A 21,938-nucleotide genomic window follows, 5' to 3' on the forward strand; every position below is an offset into this window, starting at 1 on the left:
TTATTTGTGTTTCCAAAAGATGAATAGAAACGTAACCCTGTACGAGGATGATACCCGGGGCCCACCGAGCACATATAAGTATAGCTGCACAGGCCAGGACTACAGCATACGTCCCCCTGATGTTCCGGAATAAAAATAGCCCCACGGCAACTTGTGCTTGACATACAATCGGGGTCAGGATCTATGACTTCTTTGACTGTTTGTCATCGCACCGCGTTGCTTACTAACAACCATCATGGTTAACAACCATCTGCGTTAACCAACAACCAACCAACCAAACAAAAAAAGTTAATGAAAAATACTTTTGGACATAATAACACATGTTTATTTTAAGGATCAAAGGTTGTTGCCCTTTTATGGTGCCAGGGACAAGAAGCTGATTTTCAAAATAGGCGTAATTGGCAGCTAGGGGTTACCTCCAAAGGTAACCACTACCATTTGACACCCTTGTGGTGAATAACACAGTTCTGTAACGTCTGTTGACCCGTCACATTCGGCAAAGTACAGTAAAGCTGCACAATCAACACAACAACTTGTTTGGACGAGGGTCCACCATGTTGCGATCAACCACGGGAGCTCGCCTTCACGAACGTGGTCTTCTGCAAGGGTGTTAACTGACTTTAAATCCAGTTTCAAACTGGACTTTTACCGTCAGTTAACGCCCCTGCCTCAGGAAGATGGGTTGAAAAAAGGGTTGTATGAACTCGGTATTCGTGTTCCTTAGCGTAATGCTGCAGATGATCTCGTCCTCAGGAGCACCAGCCGTATCTGATTGGACACGTCCTGTAGGCCTTAGGCCCACCTTTCAGAGACACACTCTCCGATACCCACTCCGGGTGGATGACGAAGTTGCGATCACGTTGATACTTGTGACTGTGGTAGAAGTGACATTTGGTGTCGGTGATGAAGTCGTCGTTGATTTCCCAGTCGTATAGGTTGGCAGGTCCGGAGTCGGATGTCACGGCAAATACGGGACGTCTCGGTACCACCCTGAACAAGCAAATACAAAATGGGAAAAAAGTTAAAAGGAGACAACGATAAAAATGGTAATATGGAGAAGAATACAGCATTTGTTTTCTAATTCCACAACGTCTGTAGCACACTTTGAAACAATTGGGTTGACGCTAACCAACAAACAATTTGGTATCAGCAGTTTACGATGCAGTACATATTGGCAAGTATCCACTGCTGTTCTATCTCAACCGGGCCGTTTGTAAGACGCTGTGGGGAGTTACGTCCTTTATTCGTGGCAGGATTCGCAAACCGTGGGTTTGAATCTCACCTTCCCACTGTTTATAATCTTGGTTTGTCAGCATCATCACTTAAGTCATGAACACAAACAACCTGCGTCATCCCGTGGGGATCCGCGTTAGAATTATATGACCCCAACAACCTTTGTTGATCGTAAGAGGCGACCAAATGGATCGGTGGTCAGGCTCGGTGACTTGGTTAACTGCCTTTCGTGGTACCCCGACGGCGTGGACCGTCGCTCACAATATCAACCACTGAACTTTCGGCTCCAGACTTGCATCTTTACAGACCTCCGTCATATGGCTGGAAGAGTTGTTAAACAACAACCAAAGAAACAGCTTTCGTCACCTTTGGCTTTCCTTCCACCTTGGCCCGACACGCCATGGTATGTGAACTTAAATACTGTGTAATGTGGCGTTAACTCACTCACTCACTCACTCACTCAAACCATAAACCTAATTTACGTACTTTGTAACCTGGTCTTCCCACTGGCTGATGTCAACTCGGGAAAATTTCCTGTCGTCAGTCCTTTCATCAAACAGGTGCGGCACGGGCACCGATACACGAGTGAGGGCGTCAAACCCTCCCCGCCTTCTGGAGCTGCTGGGCACGTGGTCAACGATGGATGTCCGGACCGGCTGGGCAGACCTGACCAGGCCTCTGGGGTAACGTGTCGGAGAGCCCAGGTCCACGTCAATTATCCTATTGGATGGGTCACATGATGACACTCGGCTCCGACGCCCATTGGATAGTCGGGATTCTACAAGAAGCAAAATCCAGATACAGACCGAATCTGGGTGAGGTGAGGTGAAATGGGTTTAAACGTGGCGTCCAAGATCATTGTGTGTGTGTCTGTGTGTCTGTGTGTGTGCGTGCTTGCGTGTGTGCGTGCTTGCTTGCGTGCGTGCGTGCGTGCGTGCGTGCGTGTGTTAGGCTGCTTGTACTTGTCCGGACTAATGCCGATTTTATAATGCTTGCCCACCGAGATGCCATGCCGAAGTAAACACGAATTCCCCTATTAGATACAGCATACTGACTCCAAGCCGTGTAGTCCTTGTTTAGCCCCTTATTGCCGAGCGCCAGACAGGGTAACAACAAGAACCATCTTTTAACGTATTTTGGTATGACGCGGCCGGGGATCGAAAACCCCAGACCTTCTGCTCTCCGGGCGGACGCTCTACCACTAGACCACGGAGGCGGTCTCTGAAATAACCTGGTTCACCAGTACAAACTTAGAGGTTAAATTGATCAGAGATCGCAAAAGCCTTCCTGTGAGGAAGTGAGTGAGTTAGGTTTAACGCCGCTTTGAAGGGAAGTCAGCTTGATGTTTGGTGAAAGCCTGAAGTGATGTAGTTCTTAGACGTTAACCACTTTTGTAAATCCAACGAGCACGGGTATTGTGCTGACAAACCTAGAAGCAATCAGAGCGAATCTGAAACTCGAGGGGCGGTCGGATAGCCTAGTGGTTAAAGCGTTCGCTCGTCACGCCGAAGACCCGGGTTCGATTTCCGACATGGGTACAATGTGTGAAGCCCATTTCTGGTGTCCCCTGCCGTGATATTGCTGGAATATTGCTAAAAGCGGCGTTAAACCTTACTCGCTCACTCACTGAAACTCGAACCCACGATCATTGTTTTCTGGCGCGCCTAAGGGACACAACTGCGCAGTGACTTGCGGCGCCTTTGACGATTGGACCACCAATGCGCCCTCTCATACCTGGTGCGACGATCGACATGGCAGTGTGAACGGGGTATAACAAGGATGTCGCGTCGATGAAAAAATCCCAACATGCAACGTCATCCCGTGTGGATGCCGGGTTGGACTAGGTCCCTAGCAAACCAGAAATGGGCTACACACATTGTACCCTGTTGGGAAAAGAACCCGGGTTTTTGGCGAGACGAGCGAACGCTTTAACCACTAGGGTACCCCATCGCCCCATGCAGTACTAAAGACGGATTGGAGTTATAAACGCATGCATGCGGAACTTTAAGTAAATAAATCTCACTATGGGGCCCCGGAATTCGCTAGCTGTTAGGATTCATCAGATGTGTACATTAGATTCACGCCGAGTATGATCTATGCTTTGTCAGCGCAATACGTCGTTAGTGGGTTTCATATTTACATTACACATAACTTTTACTACCGGAATCACTTTGAGCTTTCCTCAAACATCAGGGGCAGTGGGGTAGCCAAGTGGTGTAAGCGTTCGCTCGTCACGCCGAAGACCCGGGTTCGATTCTCGACATGGCTACAATGTGTGAAGCCCATTGCTGGTGCCGTGATATTGCTGGAATATTGCTAAAAGGGGCGTAATACCATACTCACTCACTCACTCACACAGTAAATTGACACCCTGTGATAAAATTGAAATCCTGCTCAGATCGGCATTAATCCCAACTCACACACTAACTCCCAGAGTCACTTCAGACTCACCTGCGGGGAACGGGTGGTCCAGTCGTCGCGATTCGCTGTGCAGAGTTGCGTCCCTTGGGCACGCCAGAAACCTATGATTGTGGGTTCGAATCCCGGTTCGCCCCGATTATGTTTCTAGGTTTGTCAGCACCATACCCGTGCTCGTGGGTTTCACCGAAGTGGTAAACGTCTGAGACCTACATCACTTCGGGCGTTCCTCCCACATTAAGCTGACACGCCGCGATATAACTGGAATACTGTTAAAGGCGACGTTAAACCCAACTCACTCACTCACTCACTCACTCAGACTCACCTGCTTGTTCTACTAATGTCTGAGTATCGATCTTGGCACTGGCGTCCAGCTCCGACCCGACATTCGGGTACATAGAAACATTGGCAGCTGTCCTGGGCTGAAACATGGAACAGTCGCTGTTCATCAAACCACATAATAGGGTTTTTAAGGAAGCAATATATTGCGACTTCTATAAAAATGGATACAAACTGATAACGAATGATTTACATTTCTAGTCCTGCGGGACCCGAAACAGTGTGGATGGTGACATTCATCAAACATTTCATGTAGATGTAGATTCCATGTAACGTACACTTCTGTTCTGATATAACACATAACCGTACGGATAAAGATGAAATGATTTTCAAGGCCCCGTTCCACAAAGCGATCTTAGCGTTAAAATCATCCTAAGCCTATGTTAAATTATTAGAGCCACGATCATCTTAAAGCTATTGTCGCTTTGTGGACCTGGGCCTAGTAAATTAATCTCACTGAACATTATAACAATTGTTCCATTGTTTTAATTGTTTGCGTGGCTTAGTTTTTTACATTCATATGAGATCAGGAAACCTACACTTTTTCTCAGAGAACTCATAGAGGTTCCGGGGTTCGATCCCCGGCCGCGTCATACCAAAAGACGTTAAAAGATGGTACTTCTTGTAACCCTGTTTGGCGCTCGGCATTAAGGGGCTAAAACAAAGATTGGTCGGCTCGGTGTCTGAGTGGGGTATTCACGTCATGTTTAATGGAGGGTATACAAATGAAACCAAATACACAGAGAATCACATCGGAGTGTCTTTTGATATCAAATATATCAACACGAGCTGATAAAAGTGAAAAAACTCCGAGGCTTGCCGAGGACCTTTTCCACTTTTATCAACGAGTGTTGATATTTTTTATATCAAAAGACACGAGGGTGAGATTTAATTTATCATCTAACATCATTCTTCCAACCTTTTCAGTTTGTAGACAGCAATAGTCAGTGTCTTCGGTGTAAAAAGTACTGCTAACAGCTTCAGTAGCTTTGCAGACCATTGTGATGCATTTTCATTGCAGCGATATCTACACTGTAGATATCGCTTGATCTCACCCAAGCGATAACTCTTGTGGAGATCAGTTTTGGAGGATAAAAATTGTTATTCGATGGTGATGTATTTGTTATATGCGATATTACATGCATCAGATCAATAACTATCTCACAACAGTCTGCCCGTAACGTTTTCATAACATTTGTAATGTTTTGGTCAAATCCAAATTTCAAGTGTATACTTTCTTTTGCCCGGCAGTATAGAAACACAGACTTGAGAGATTTCTTTGAGAGTTTAACATCTTAATTACTGTATATTACGTCTAGACTCAAAATTATGTGGTGTATGGAGTGCCGTAAAGATGTTGTTTGTTTGTTGTTTTAAAGTAAGCAATATCCCAGTTATATGACGACGGCCTGTAAATAATCGAGTCCATAAAATATACCAGACAATCCAATGATTGATGTAATGAGCTACGTCCAATGCTGTGGGTATACGATGACACCCAACCCGACAAGTCTACGAGCCCGACCACCCGATGCGTTTAGTCGCCTTTTAAGACAAGCATATTATTTCTGGGAACCAACAGAATCCCCACGAAGTAGGAAGACAGTGACAAGGCAAGTCTATCAAAATCATAATATTTTTGGGAGGTATTAATTATCACCAAGAATACATTGTAAAATATACACGGTTTTCTGATATAACACGTACATGACCTGTGAAGATCCGGGCGAGAATTGGTCTTCAGCAACCCATGCTTGCCGTAAATGGCGACTACTTCTCGTAAGAGGCGACTAACCGGATCGGATGGTGAGACTCGCTGACTTGGTTGATGCATGTTATCGTATCCCAATTGCGTGGATCGATGTTCATGGTGACAATCACTGGATTGTCTGGCCCAGATTCGATTACTTATAGACCGCCGTCATATAGCTGGAATATTGCTGATTTGGGCGTTAAACAACAAACAAACAAACTTGACACTTATATGAGACCACTATGGTAAACATTACATAGATGGACAGGTCATGTGGACCAATTTGGACTAATTTATAGGCAGCTGTTTTAGATTCATGTTGACCATCTGTGTTGTGTCGTGCCGCACGACGCACACAGCTGTGACACTGGCACGTGCATTTGATGTGCCACGTGTGCACACCAGTACCACAGATGTCGGGCCATGCTATTGTTAAACACACAAGCTGCGTCACAGTTCACGCTATGCAGACGCCAAATGTTCACAAGCTTCTATTTATCAGGTCATGAAACAGCATGCATTAAATTTACACAAATAATGTTTCACCACGCAATGCAAGTCATTTTATATTAAATAACGAAAAAATATACATGAAGCTTGGAGTTAGAGGGAACGACACTTCATTGAAATCATTGGGCAGACAAACGAGGGTGTTAGAATTTCGGATCAGAGTTTGCCCAAGCACTCATGCTTGTAAATTTGTTGTTTGGATTTGGTAAACGCCGCACTCAGTAAAACTCCATCTATATGACGGCGGTCTGTAAATAATCGAGCCTAGACCAGACAATCCAGTGATTGACATCATCAACATCGCTCCACGCAATTGGGATACGATGACCTGCATCAACCAAGTCACCGAGCCTCACCCCCAGATCATGATAGTCGCCTTTTACGACAAGCATAGTCGCCTTTTACGGCAAGCATGGGTTGCTGAAGACCTATTCTACCCCGGATCTTCACGGGTCATGCTTGTCGGTAAAGAGCAGACGAAAATAAGACATCGTGTCACCAGCTTCATTGTGTCATCGTATACCCCGACGGCAAGGATGCTTGTTCATGCTATCAATCACTGCTTTCCTTGCCCAAACCCTATCATGTACAGGTCGCCGTGATATAGAGAATCTCAACCGAGTGTCTTTTGATATCAAATATATCAACACAAGTTGATAAAAGTGGACAAACTCCGAGTGTTGATATATTTAATATCAAACGACACGAGGGTGAGATTTTATTTATCATCCAATATCATTCTTCCAACTTTTTCAATTTGTAGAGAGTAATAAGCAGTGTCTTAAGTGTAAAAAGTACTGCAAACAGCTTCAGTAGCAGAGCCATTAGTGGTGTCATTTGATTGTGACGTCATGGTAACCAGTGACATCACAGTGGTCTGCAAAGCATTGCGATGTAATTTCGTTGCAGCGATATCTACAGTGTTGATATCGCTTGATCTCATCCAAGCGATATCTCCTGTGGGGACCAGATTTGGATGTTTTATGCTGTTCTATTGATGACAGCGGCATAAATCAACATTCAATTTGTCAGAATGAGGGTGAATATGAGATTCGAGATTCAAAGCCAGCGGATTCTGGTAGAGCGAAGGGGGGCAATCTTTTAACAAAATTGTATGATGATATTTTGACACTTATTTCATGTTGATGTTAAAATATGATTGTTATCATACCGTTATCATAATATCGGGGGTTAACCAAAACACGGAAAAGGCAAAGTGTCAGGTGCATGCTTCTTTCTAACATATGTTTGGTTGTGGTTGAACATACTTAATACTTATATATACATATTCAAGCCCTTTATTGAGCAGCCATAACTTGACCGAGAAAGTTTGACTCTATTTGATAAAAGGTTAATATATTATTAGCTGCTTCGTATTCGTCTGTTCAAATAAATGGTTGCTTAGCAACAAATATGACGTCATCAACCAGAACCGTTGTCAAGGTACAAATTTAAAATAGGAATTTAAACATAGCCAACGAATACGAGTTTGTGTATGTACTCTGATCCGCCGACAAGAGACACGGTCGCTGGTATAATCGTCACTCGTCAAACAGGTCTTGTGGCTAGCTGACGCTGAATCAACTCCTTCAGCCTGTCATTAAAAGTAGGCTAATATTCACACCAAAAGAATTAAAAATACCTCAAACATTCTTGTACAACGGCAACAACTTGTTCTGTGTCCCCGTGGACCCGAGCTACAGGTATGAGAGAATGTAATGTATGGAGGTGCACAGGTCCTGCCTTAGACACATCAGAGAGGGGAAATGGTAATTCTTTCTGTTGTGTCCAGTTATATACTGCACACACGGAGGAATTAAAGGGCAAATCGTATCTCGTAACCCGATATCCTCTGATTGTATAACCAAACATGGGTCTAAGTGACATGCACGGCAGAGCCGCAAAGAAGCGACTCGTCGGAGCGAGTAACAGGCGGAAGATTATAGCCATTGTTATACAGGTGGCTTTGTCCTTCCAGTAATTCTTGGATACCGGTGGTAGTGTCGGGGTATCAATACGAAACTGTCTCGACTGTTCGCGTAAAATACCCTCAGATAACTTATCTTATTTCCTTAAAATATCAGTTTTCTTAAACACATGTACGAAAGGTGTTAATATATGCATGTATGTTTGGCACATTGAGTTTTGTAATACATGTATTGTTAAATATCACTCACTACTATTATCACTACTACCACTATTACTGCTATACCACAGCTACCACTACTACTACTACTACTACTACTACTACTACTGCTGCTGCTGCTGCTACTACTACTACTACTACTATTATCACTACTGCCACTATTACTGCTATACCACAGCTACCACTACTACTACTACTACTACTACTACTACTGCTGCTGCTGCTGCTACTACTACTACTACTACTATTATCACTACTGCCACTATTACTGCTATACCACAGCTACCACTACTACTACTACTACTACTACTACTACTGCTGCTGCTGCTGCTACTACTACTACTACTACTATTATCACTACTACCACTATTACTGCTATACCACAGCTACCACTACTACCACTACTACTGCTACTACTACGAATACTACTACGAATACTACAACTACTTCTACTACGAGATGCACCTGAACGGCTAGATAAACTACACGAGGTTTCACAAGTCAAAGATGGTCAGCTCCTCGAACGATTCGAACAGAGCAGCCAGGGATATTCTATCAATTTCTAAAAATAGAAATTCAATTCATACAACAACGAAAAAGAAATCTTATCGATATTAAAACTCCCAACAGATATTTGTACCCAACTCACACCCATGAGTCCCCAGGAGAGGCAGGTCAGCAGAAATTGCTGAGGCAGAATGCGACCTCTGAAAGCTCTCAATGCTACTGTCGAACCAATTCGACAGAGTGTTTCGCAAGCCGTGCCCCAACTGTCAACTCTATTCGACAGGCGGACGGCATAAGAACACCCGTATATGAAACTCGTGTTACTCTTTACCAAGTTGGCTATACATATCTTTTTAATAATCTATTGTATGCACGAATGCTCAGTTTAAAAAAAAAAATTATGTACTTCAAAAGAAAATCCCGCAAGTTAGAAACGTATCAGTCAAATATCTTGGCACACAACAACTCGTAGGGGCCATTGTTGACTTGAGGCATGCAGTCCGATATTTTCTTAATTATTATGTTATAATTTTTTACAGTGAATACAGTGTACACTGAGGTACGGGTGTCTCTAGCGGGATGTACAATGAGGTACAGGTGTCTCTAGCAGGGTGTACAATGAGGTACAGGTGTCTCTAACGGGGTGTACAATGAGGTACAGATGACTCTAGCAGGGTGTACAATGAGGTACAGGTGTCTTTTGCGGGATGTACAATGAGGTACAGGTGTCTCTAGCGGGGTGTACAATGAGGTACATGTGTCTCTAGCGGGATGTACAATGAGGTAGATGTGTCTCTAGCAGGGTGTACAATGAGGTACAGGTGTCTCTAGCGGGTTGTACAATGAGGTACATGTGTCTCTAGCGGGTTGTACAATGAGGTACATGTGTCTCTAGCGGGGTGTACACTGAGGTACAGGTGTCTCTAGCGGGTTGTACAATGGGGTAGATGTGTCTCTAGCGGGTTGTACAACGAGGTACATGTATCTCTAGCGGGGTGTACAATGAGGTAGATGTGTCTCTAGCGGGTTGTACAACGAGGTACATGTGTCTCTAGCGGGTTGTACAACGAGGTACATGTATCTCTAGCGGGGTGTACACTGAGGTACAGGTGTCTCTAGCGGGGTGTACAATGGGGTAGATGTGTTTCTAGCGGGGTGTACAATGAGGTACAGGTGTCTCTAGCGGGGTGTACAATGAGGTACATGTGTCTCTAGGGGGATGTACAATGAGGTATAGGTGTCTCTAGCGGGGTGTACAATGAAGTACAGGTGTCTCCAGCGGGGTGTACAACGAGGTACAGGTGTCTCCAGCGGGGTGTACAACGAGGTACAGGTGTCTCTAGCAGGGTGTACAATGAGGTACAGGTATCTCTGGAGGGATGTACAATTAGGTACAGATGTCTTCAGCGGGTTGTACAATGAGGTACAGGTGTCTCTAGCGGGATGTACAATGAGGTACATGTGTCTCTAGCGGGGTGTACAATGAGGTACAGGTGTCTCCAGCGTGATGTACAATGAGGTACATGTGTCTCTAGCAGGGTGTACAATGAGGTACGGGTGTCTCTAGAGGGATGTACAATTAGGTACAGATGTCTCCAGCGGGGTGTACAATGAGGTACATGTGTCTCTAGGGGGATGTACAATGAGGTATAGGTGTCTCTAGCGGGGTGTACAATGAGGTACAGGTGTCTCCAGCGGGGTGTACAACGAGGTACATGTGTCTCTAGCAGGGTGTACAATGAGGTACAGGTGTCTCTGGAGGGATGTACAATTAGGTACAGATGTCTCCAGCGGGTTGTACAATGAGGTACATGTATCTCTAGCGGGGTGTACAATGAGGTACAGGTGTCTCTAGCGGGTTGTACAATGGGGTAGATGTGTCTCTAGCGGGTTGTACAATGAGGTACATGTGTCTCTAGCGGGGTGTACAATGAGGTACATGTGTCTCTGGAGGGATGTACAATGAGGTACAGATGTCTCCAGCGGGGTGTACAATGAGGTACAGGTGTCTCTAGCAGGGTGTACAATGAGGTACAGGTGTCTCTAGCGTTAAGAAATAAAGTTACTTAAAAGCTAAGTCAATCTAGACTTGCCAAATCATTCTAGACTTGAGCTGGACACCTTTTGTAATTTATTCTTCAGGGCCTGGGACACAGACAAGACTGCTGGGGACATGCGGACGTTTGCAACTCCCAAATACCGACGTGTGTACCCACTGGCGGGAATTATAGGATAATACTGATTACAAGGAATAGTTGGGCACATCTAGGCTATGCCAAAGCGTATTACGCATCCACATGGAAGTATTGACAAAATAATGCGTGTGTACGTATAAATAAACGGGGTATATTTCTTAGCTATGTAAACACCCTGCCAATCATTGAATAAAGTTGCCAGTGTTATTTGTTGAAAGTGAAGTAAATAGAGGATATTAGGCTTTACTTGTCAAAACACGTATATCTCATATAGGGGCCTGACAAAGGTGGTATTTCATGAGTGGCACATTATTACGTAGCCAGCATATTTTACAATGCCAGTACAATGGCAAACAGAAAGCGACAAGTATATATGAAAATACAATTTGAAACTTCACATACTTCGAATATCACGATGGTTATATAACCGTATACTAATACATTGAGTGTACGAAACTGTGCACAGGGGAAACTGTCTGTATGTCTGTCTGTCTGCCTGCCTGCCTGTCTGCCTCTCTCTCTCTCTCTCTCTCTCTCTCTCTCTCTCTCTGCCTGTGCGTGCGTGCGTGCGTGCGTGCGTGCGTGCGTGTGTGTGTTCTCATATCCATGTTCGGTGTTTAATGAAAGAATTATGGTTAAACTACACGTCATAAAACTGCAACTAGTTTCGTATTGTTTATTCCGTAATGATGCCACCGGCCCATTTTGCGATCTCTGATCAATTTGAACCTCTAAGTTTATACTGGTGAGCCAGATTATAGACCGCCTCCATGGTCTAGTGGTAGAGCGTTCGCCCGGAGAGCAGACGGTCTGGGGTTCGATCCCCGGCCGCGTCATACCAAAATACGTTAAAAGATGGTTCTTGTTGTTACCCTGTCTGGCGCTCGGCAATAGGGGCTAAAAGAAAGACTATACGGCTTGGAGTCAGTATGCTGTGTCTAATAGGGGAATTCGTGTTTACTGAGGCATGGCATCTCGGTGGGCAAGCATTATAAAATCGGCATTTGTCCGCACAAGTACAAGCAGCCTAACACACACACACACACACACACACACACACACACACACACATACTCACTTAGGATAATAAATAATTGGCTGTTGCCAACATTTGCGGGGCGGTGGGGTAGCTTTGTGGATAAAGCGTTCGCTCGTCACGCCGAAGACCCGGGTTTGATTCCCCACGAGTACAATGTGTGAAGCCCATTCCTGGCGTCCCCCGTCGTGATATTGCTGGAATATTGCTAAAAGCGGCGTAAAACAATACCCAAACACACTCAAACTAGAGGGATGTACACTCAAACATTTGGAACATTTACAGGTGATCGGATACAACGGGTAAATATCTCCAAACGCAATACAGCTAAATCATACTTGTACATGTTGTATAAGAAAAACAGCAAGAGTACCAAGCGAGAATGGCGTGGCAATTATTTTTATTCATCTATATATGGAACTTGCGTGGTGACGTGTGATCCAAAATGTCTCCCTCCGTTTTTAAAACAGGGTCAACATTTTCATCACTTTTTAGGGACAGACATTAAAAATAGACACTTGTAGGAAGATCGCGACATTTAGGGGATGGTAGAACAGAGTATATTTACATTATTCTCTCCATACGGGACTAACTTAACTAGTTGTACCCCATCACAAATAGGAACGTTCAGCAGGTCCATAAAACCCCTTATGCTGATCGCCACAATGAGCGTATACGTCCTGTTAACAAGTTGCTGAATAAAACATTAACTTAAACAAATGCAAATACTCTTTTAATCACATTATTCAACAAATTCCACAGTCAGTCGTATGCAAGTACTAAAACAATCTGGAGTAGAAAAAGTCACTATGTATATAGATTAAGCATTTTACAAGGGCGATGATGTATGCGTTTAAGTGACTTTATCGATACGAACATTTGGCTTTAACACATAAAAAGTATTATGAAAAAGTTGTGGGTATAGTCGTGATTTGTTGACGCGAGACCTGTCACTAATTATTATATAGCTTCATCTACAGGTCCACAACCTTATATGCATGCTTCTAAAAAGTATACATGTATTTGAATTTGTCATTTAAATATAATTTTTAAGTGTCAAACAGTTTACTATCAAAATGAATGTTTAAGTTTATATTCAGCACAGATTTTAATTTTCAAATTTGTATTTTGAATAAGCGTCCATCATTCTCAATCCGACATAACATGTTCGAGTTCTCTCCCTTGTATCCTTACATTCCGCATTGCAGGTGTGGCGACAGACAGGTCACAACGAGCTGAACCATGTTGCGTTTTGGCGACATGACTGTTAGACGGAATTATAGTTTTGAGCAGTTGCAACGTTCACGTCTAAACGTTCGTGGATGTCCCAATGGTTTAAAGAAAAGCAATTCGATAACCCTTCCTCGATCCCCTGATCGAAGGTTTGAATCCCAGAATGGACGCTACTACGCTTTGGTCTGCTAGCACCACACATGTGTACGGGTTTCCCTGAAGAGGCAACCGCCTGCGTCAAACTGGGTTTTCTGCGCACATTGACCGGAAATTCTGTTCCATGCGGTGTTATACTCATTGACAATGCATGCGTATGTCTTGCATACCACACGAAAATATATCGTTTACGAGGCTCATAGCTCTCTCAAGTCGGCAGACATTCCAGGACCAAACATGACAAAAAATATGAATACACAATGCCTTTTAGAAAGTGGTCAAAAGTAACAAATGTTATATTGGGAATAAAGTACAAACACTAGTACTTTGAGGGGTTGAGTCCCATGCGGGATTAGGTGCCTCACTCTGAGAGTGTGGGTTCGAATCCCGCATGGAACTCAACCCCCAAAAGTTGTACTTTACCATTAAAGTGTTATCCCAAATATAACATTTGTTCCATCTGACCATTTCCTAAATGGCATTGTGTTTTCATACCTTTCGGCCATGGGGGCCGTGCCAATTTACACTTGTCAGAGGGGTACACAAAGAACGTGATCTTGACTACCAGTTATCAGACTTCCATTTTGTGGAAGCCTCGGTGGCTGAGTCGAACAGTTCGCTGACTTTGTGTGCTGTCGGATAGGTGCCTCACTCTGAGAGCGTGGGTTCGAATCCCGCATGGGATTCAACCCCTCAAAGTACTAGAATTTCTTGTTTACCAGGAAAGTGTTATTCTAAACACAGCATTTGTTACATAACAAATATATTACTCGTTACTTCCCCTTCAATTTATTTAAGTCTTATAGAATGGAACGACATTTCTTTATGGAAGGTCTCGCATTTGTATAAAAGTTATATAAAAGTAAGAAGTATAAATGAGACCATGAGATGCATTGAATTAAAAAGTTTGGCATTTCAGAACGACTGGCAACACACTCTTACCAAATAACAGCCATTTCTGTAATTAATCTCAGACAAAATAGGCTTGATCGAATTATGACGCATATATACTTTCATTTCCAAACTCTGCCTGCAAGAATTAGTGAACAAAATCTAACTTAAAGATTAAATGATTTTAGCAATTCATAGTTTAGAACCCCGGTGGGAACTGACAATGCGTTAGTTCAAATAAACACTGGTCTGTTCATGGCTCCAAAACGCAGTCAGTCTGATTCAATCTCTAGCGACGTAAACTGACGAAGGTTACCGAAGGCGAAGGTATCTCCGACCTCGCTAAGGTTGGTCTGACAAGTAGAACAGGCCGATTCAAATGTTGACACTACGAAGAGTGGAAATCGCTGTATGTGGGAGTAGATGTGAAGGGCTTACATTGTGCAGTGGGATGGTAGCAGGGAGCGGTTGGATTTCTGTGGCAGTTATCCAGCGACATGACAGGCAGACTTTAGTGTTATCGTTGTGCATATCCGACCCGAGAGAGTTGTGCACAGAGGACATCTGAGCTCTCAATCTAGTGATATTTAAGTGCAAATGTGTCCGAAATGACAACACGTCGGCCTGGGGAATTGTTCCGTACTACACCTGACACAGGTATGTATATTAGCGGCGTCTTTGATCTTTGCCCACAGCGAAATCCGCCGATGAACCTCCGTGTTAGGCGCATGCCCGCATACATCTCTGCGGAGTCGAGGAGCTTGCCCTGTATCGATCTTGTTAGATAATAATCCCGTATTGATAGATTTGACACATATTACATCCGAACTGGGATGTATTGTATGTAGATAGGTTACATAGATCCTGCTGGTCGTGAAAGAACAGGCAACGAACCGTTACTTGCTTCTGCCGTTCTCTGGTTCCAATTGACCGGTCGTGGCCGAATTTAATCAACTAGAAACTAAGGTTATTTGTCAATAACAGAAAGAAATAGGGAAAACTTCACATTGCCTAATATTGTTAAATGACAAAAAGTATACAAATCAGATACAAGATTAGGATATTTCAAATTAATCTGATCAGTGGATTTCCAGGTCAATGGTCCTGTTGGTGTGAACTATGAATAAAGTCGCTCATCCATGACCAAGGCGAGACTTCCTGACTTAGAAAGCCAGCAAGTGCTCTCTCCCTAGGCTTGTGTATATATGGGTTACAAATGAACATATGTGTAAAAACATTTCAAGTACTTGCATTGCATTGTGTTCTACAAAGATTCTTTGATAATGCACAGTCCTTTCTAACATGTTATACACATAGGTGATATCATCTTTTGAAATAGCTGTGTGCTAGTTACCCAGTGCCATTCATACTTTGTCTGAATGGGCAATCTGTCTGCAATCTCCCTGGAGAAATATAACGCTGCTTCGACAATAAAGACATGACAGGTTAATGATTTATTTTCAGGTGTGATAAGACAGTGATGATGTGTTTTGTACGTCTTAATCTGTTGCTGTGAGATACACCATGTTTACACCATTAAAGTTGAGACTGACATTACCTGTTAATTGCTGTGGATCAATGATATGTTACCACCCCAACTGGGACAATAACCATATGATCATAGTTACAATGATCCGTCGACCTTTTGAGTTTCACATACACATTGTATGTTACTGTTGATAATGGTACCGTAGCTTATTTTGATAAAAAGTAAATAATCACTTCTTGCTTTGTTCTCAGGAACACCTACAAATTGGTGAACATCACAAGTGTTACGTACAAATTGGTGAACATGACAAGTGTTACATACAAATTGGTGAACATGACAAGTGTTACGTACAAACTGGTGAACATGACAAGTGTTACGTACAAACTGGTGAACATGACAAGTGTTTCATACAAATTGGTGAACATGACAAGTGTTATGTACAAATTGGTGAACATGACAAGTGTTTCATACTAATTGGTGAACATGACAAGTGTTACGTACAAATTGGTGAACATGACAAGTGTTTCATACAAATTGGTGAACATGACAAGTGTTACGTACAAACTGGTGAACATGACAAGTGTTTCATACAAATTGGTGAACATGACAAGTGTAACGTACAAACTGGTGAACATGACAAGTGTTACATACAAATTGGTGAACATGACAAGTGTAACATACAAACTGGTGAACATGACAAGTGTTACGAACAAATTGGTGAACATGACAAGTGTTACATACAAATTGGTGAACATGACAAGTTTAACGTACAAACTGGTGAACATGACAAGTGTTACATACAAATTGGTGAACATGACAAGTGTAACATACAAACTGGTGAACATGACAAGTGTTACGAACAAATTGGTGAACATGACAAGTGTTACATACAAATTGGTGAACATGACAAGTTTTACGTACAAATTGGTGAACATGACAAGTGTTACGTGCAAATTGGTGAACATGACAAGTGTTACGTACAAGTTGGTGAACATGACAAGTGTTTCATACAAATTGGTGAACATGACAAGTGTTACATACAAATTAGTGAACATGACAAGTGTTTCATACAAATTCGTGAACATGACAAGTGTTACGTACAAATTGGTGAACATGACAAGTGTTTCATACAAACTGGTGAACATGACAAGTGTTACATACAAATTGGTGAACATGACAAGTGTTACATACAAATTGGTGAACATGACAAGTGTTACATACAAATTGGTGAACATGACAAGTGTTTTTGAAAGTCTTGTACATAAGCTAGAGAGAACCGGCACACATTATTTCATGGTGAGAACATCACTTTCAGAACTGCTCTAAACTGGTGAAATTTCAAAATATATATTTAAATACAGGGTGGTCCTGATATTATCTACATGCACAATATAAGAGTACTGATACAGATGAAGTAATAACACTTTGAAATATCTGCTGAATTGTCAACAATGTCATTAATATTAGATCTTAGCGCTCGCAACCTTGAAAACGTTAACACGGGACATTCTGAACGACAGCTATTGGTTGTACAACTGATTCCAAATGCTAGACAATGACATGCTAGACAATGACATGCTAGATATTTGAACTTGAAGAGACTTTCCATAGACCTTGGGAAGTACTGCCATACAATCTCAGTCATCTATTGGACATTCCAGAATTTTCTTTTGTTCAGAATTTTGAATAGAAACTTTGTCAGAATATTTTTCAAAGCATAGTCTGGAATGGAAGTTGCCAAACTAGTACAGTAAGGCTTGAGGAAGCTGCTTTCGGATTGGCTAATGTTGATTTCCTGCTTGTCATTTCATTTGTCAGTCAAAGTTCATGAAAGGTCATTCTGAAATGAACTGCAATGGGATGTCCTCAGATCCTTGTGTAATGGAAGCGAGCTCCAAGATTTGATTTGAATAAGATCAATTCTAGATTTTAGTCAGTGTAAGTGTTCAGCCTTTGTAAAACACGGTTATATAATTGTCAGATTCTGAGGCATGGTTACCTCCACAGTCATGGGACTTTACATCTACTTGTATCTTAAAGATTCTGCTGCATATGAAATTGGTATGTCTATCAAGGGTCAAGGTCATCTCTGAGGTTATTGTGATCAAGGGTCAAGGTCATCTCTGAGGTTATTGTGAACCATGGTTGTATCATTCATTGCCAGTTACTGTTGCACTTGTACTTGTACAATCCTGAGGCTTGGGCAATTGTTGGATCTTAGGAAGTTGTCTTGATGAAGCTCAAGGTCTGGATGTACATGATGGTACTTTAAGACTTGATGCTTTCAGGAAGTGGCGGTAATGGGGCTGCCTCTGTTTTTGTAAGTAACTGGCAAACACATCGAGATCAACACAATGGCAGAAATTCTGCTCTTTTGCCAGGGGGAGTTGTAGATGGGAATTCACACTGCAGGGATGGAAATGTAGGGTTTTTTCAAGTGTGCCACAGGACAGACATAAGCACATTGCAGAGTGCCCTTTTGTAACTTAAGTGCGCCAACGAGAATAATATTTCTGATCAATCTTCCAACACAGGGAATGTCATTTCACCATGGGCCATGTTATCAGCAGTTGTCATTCAGAAAGTTTGCCCACTTCATTAACATTGATAATTATCACAAGGTATTGATATTTCTTCCAGGTTTTACCTTGACTAACAAATCTGGGGGCGCAAAGTACCCCAATAATTTTTTTCAAGAATCCTTAGAGGAAATATGAGGGTCGAGTTAGTAATGAAATGGTGTAGTGTTGTTTACTGTAAGATTTGATAGTTAATTTAATTACAGGACCTATATAGGGGCGTTCGAGTTGTCTAGTGGATGTAGCGTTCGCTCGTCATGCAGAAGACGCGGGTTCAATTCCCGAAATGGGTACAATGTGTGAAGCCCATTTCTGGTGTCCCTGCCGAGATATTGCTAGAATATTGCTAAAAGCGGCATAAAACCATATTCACTCACTCACTCACTCACTCACTACAGGACCTATATATTTCTTGTGGAGAATTTGGTACAATGAATATTATTGTGCGTCCCTCAGGATGAAATAAGTTTTTTTCTCTGCACCCATTCTTTTCCTTAGTACATATTGGACACACATTTCTGAGTTGTGTAAAACCCTGTTTCTTTCTAAGTGTCCCCATCAGGCATCGGGAACATATAGCAGCCATGGCATTACCATTTTAACCATGAGGGCTAAAATACAAGGAATGTCAGTCCCAGCACTGTATTCCTATGTTCAAACAACACAAGAAGGCACTGCAGTATTGCTGTCAAAGACATTCAGAGTACAAGCCACTCCTTTCACTGGTATTCATACCTGGGGCCTTCAGTAGGTATTTAGTAGGTGCAGTCACCCAGATGGGCTGTGTGAATGGTTAGGGGCTGTAGAAAATCTTGTTATCTCACAGTAATGTTTTGTATTCATCATTCGCACGATTATTTGATTTTTTAGACCAGACAAATTTGTTGTCTTGTCTAAGGGTGACCCTATTCGGGATATTGAAAATAACAATAAATCAGACTCAACATAATTATTTTAAAAGACATTACATATTTTTCTTTCTTTTCTTTCTAAATTTGTAAATGTTTGTGAGACAAGGACTGGGACTGATCTTGTCTGATGATGTTCTGTGTCATCCGGGGGGATGTGGTACAAAGTAGCCTGTGCTTGTCAGGAGAGAAACTTGAAGTGGAGTGGTTGGTCTGGCTTGGTAAGTCCCTCCTTCCCTCCCTCCCTCCCTCACTCACTCACTCACTCACTCACCCAGACCCGTGAAAATTCCAGGTTAGAATTTAGCAAACCATGAGGCGACTAAAGGGATCCAGTTTTCAGGCTCGCCGACTTGGTTGATGCATGTCATTGTATCCCGATTGGATAGATGGATGCTCATGATGTCAATCACTGGATTGTCAGGTGCAGACTTGATTATTTAGAGACCGCATTCTTATAGCTGGACTCTTGCTGAGTGTGGCATTGATCAATGCTCATTATTTCATTCACTGGAAGAATAGGTATCCTGAACCAAGGGGTCTTGTAACACATAAATTAGCAGGTAAAGGATACTGGGTCACACTTTACTATATAAAATGGAAGCGATGTATCGAGGTTAACTCACCAAGCTTGTTCGAAGACCAATTCAACAATGTTCCCTGTAAATACTCATATATAACTGTACACTCATCTCAAGCCAATAAATTTAGCAGACATTGATGAAAACAATCAAAGCCGTACTTTGGGAAGTAACATAGTCAGAAGCTCATTATTTCGTGATTTTTCATACTGCTGACATACCAATGTTTGTGTTTTTTTTAACCATGTATACAAAGACCACGCGTCTAAACACACGGAAAGCACCTATCATCCCGCCCATCGTCATTCCAGATGGTATAATGAGTTTACGTATTTTTATTCATCTCAATCGTCAGTTTGGCATGCGCTGTTTGCCATAGACAACCTTAGCCTTGCATAACCTGCACTGGGGTTTACCTGTTGACATCCTTTCCCTTTTCTATGGCACTGATACTGGTTGTACCATGCATGTTGTAGCTGGTAGTTTATGTGTTATAAGCCTCCTCGTCCTGCACTCCTCAACTGCCTGATGTAGGAGGTGACTGAATTGGATCCTGTGGTTGATTGTTATTATGGACTGGTACAGGATGTTGTTCATACTGTCAACCACTGGTGTGTCTGGCCCAGGGTGCATGGTGAAGCTGGAATGTTACTGATAATGCATTTGAACAACATCTGCTTCATTCAAGTCAATTCAACATAAGACCTGTGAAGATCCGGGTAAGAATAGGTAGAATGTAAGAGGCGACTAACGGAATCGGGTGGTCAGGCTCGCTGACATGGTTGATGCATGTCATCTTGTCCCAATTGTGCGGATCAATGCTCATGATGTCAATCAGTGGATTGTCTGGTCCAGACTCGATTTTTTACAGACCACTGGAATATTGCTGAGTGCGGCGTTAAACAAGAAAGAAAGAAAGCAATTCAACATAAGCAATTGTAATTAAAACATTTCTGAATCACATGGGCACATATACCAGCAGTTCCATAGGGACCTGAAGTTAGCAGCGGGTTCGTTATTCGTTATTTGTTTTTCAAATAAAAAAAACAAGCCAGCACCGGGTTGTTATTGAAAGGCTGTATGTTAAACAACTACAGTAATGTGGTCAAATACACTGAAACTCATTTGATATATGACAGCAGGTTCGTCTTACATCATCATCCAAAAGCTGTTTAGTTATTCAGAACTTTTGAATAACAAAAAACAAACCCTTATTATTCATCCATAAACTATAGGAAAGAATCCGACTGAATAGTGTTATTGATAAAATATGATTGGTGCTGTTTAGATTCCAGTTGCTGGACAGCACTTAGTAGCTAAAAACTGCTTGAACATAGATTAGACTACCTTACATTTGACAATTTGTTGGACATGAACTGAAAACTAAAATGCTGCAGTTTCGTTTTTTGTTATTCAAAAGTACTGAAAAACTAAACAGCTTTTAGATGATGTAAGACGCAGTTTAGTTTTTCGTTATTCAAAAAGTACAGAATAACAAAACAGCTTTTGCATGATGATGTAAGACGAACCTGCTGTCATATATTAAATGAGTTTCAGTGTATTAGACCACATCACTGCAGTTGTTAAATATATAGCCTTTGAATAACGAACCCGCTGCTAACTTCAGGTCCCTAGGCCATGCTTGGTTGTAAAAACTTTATCATATTTATAGCTTAGTGGGGCTACCCAGTGTTTTTCTGGTCTAACAAATACCACTTTGTGTGATACATTTTGTATTCTTAGCAGTAAATATGAGACAATAAACAACAGCATATTAAGGCCATATACAGGGTATTACACATCTCTGTGACCAGTGTATACATGTGTATAGTTGTTGTACAGTGTCTCAACAGTGTGGTGGTGGTGGTGGGAAGATGGGTTATTAATATTTCACATTGTGTGAACTGTGGAAACAGGATTGAGCTGGCTGTCAGCTGGATGTTCTTCCTCATCATTTAGAGGGA

At 42.3% G+C, this 21,938-nt stretch overlaps 2 protein-coding genes across 2 annotated transcripts in view; one reads left to right on the top strand and one right to left on the bottom strand.

Moving 5' to 3' along the window:
* Nucleotides 1-310: 310 nt before the first annotated feature.
* Nucleotides 311-8,031, bottom strand: LOC124147042. The gene is made up of 4 exons (XM_046517643.2): nt 7,896-8,031; nt 3,977-4,073; nt 1,720-2,011; nt 311-990 (listed from the first exon to the last, which is right to left on the bottom strand). The coding sequence occupies exons 1-4, from the start codon at nt 7,902-7,904 to the stop codon at nt 750-752; spliced, it is 639 nt and encodes a 212-aa protein (XP_046373599.2). The 5' UTR covers nt 7,905-8,031; the 3' UTR covers nt 311-749.
* A 6,688-nt stretch (nt 8,032-14,719) lies between these two features.
* The window catches only part of LOC124147085, a 28,310-nt gene continuing 21,091 nt past the window's right edge, over nt 14,720-21,938 (top strand). The window contains exon 1 of the mRNA XM_046517700.2: nt 14,720-15,074. Within this exon, the coding sequence (XP_046373656.1) occupies nt 15,026-15,074 (49 nt within the window). The 5' untranslated portion in view covers nt 14,720-15,025. The remainder of the gene's footprint in view (nt 15,075-21,938) is intronic.

The sequence above is a fragment of the Haliotis rufescens genome, unplaced genomic scaffold, assembly GCF_023055435.1.
Source record: "Haliotis rufescens isolate VD_foot unplaced genomic scaffold, xgHalRufe1.0.p SCAF_1, whole genome shotgun sequence".
NCBI classification, from domain to species: domain Eukaryota; kingdom Metazoa; phylum Mollusca; class Gastropoda; order Lepetellida; family Haliotidae; genus Haliotis; species Haliotis rufescens.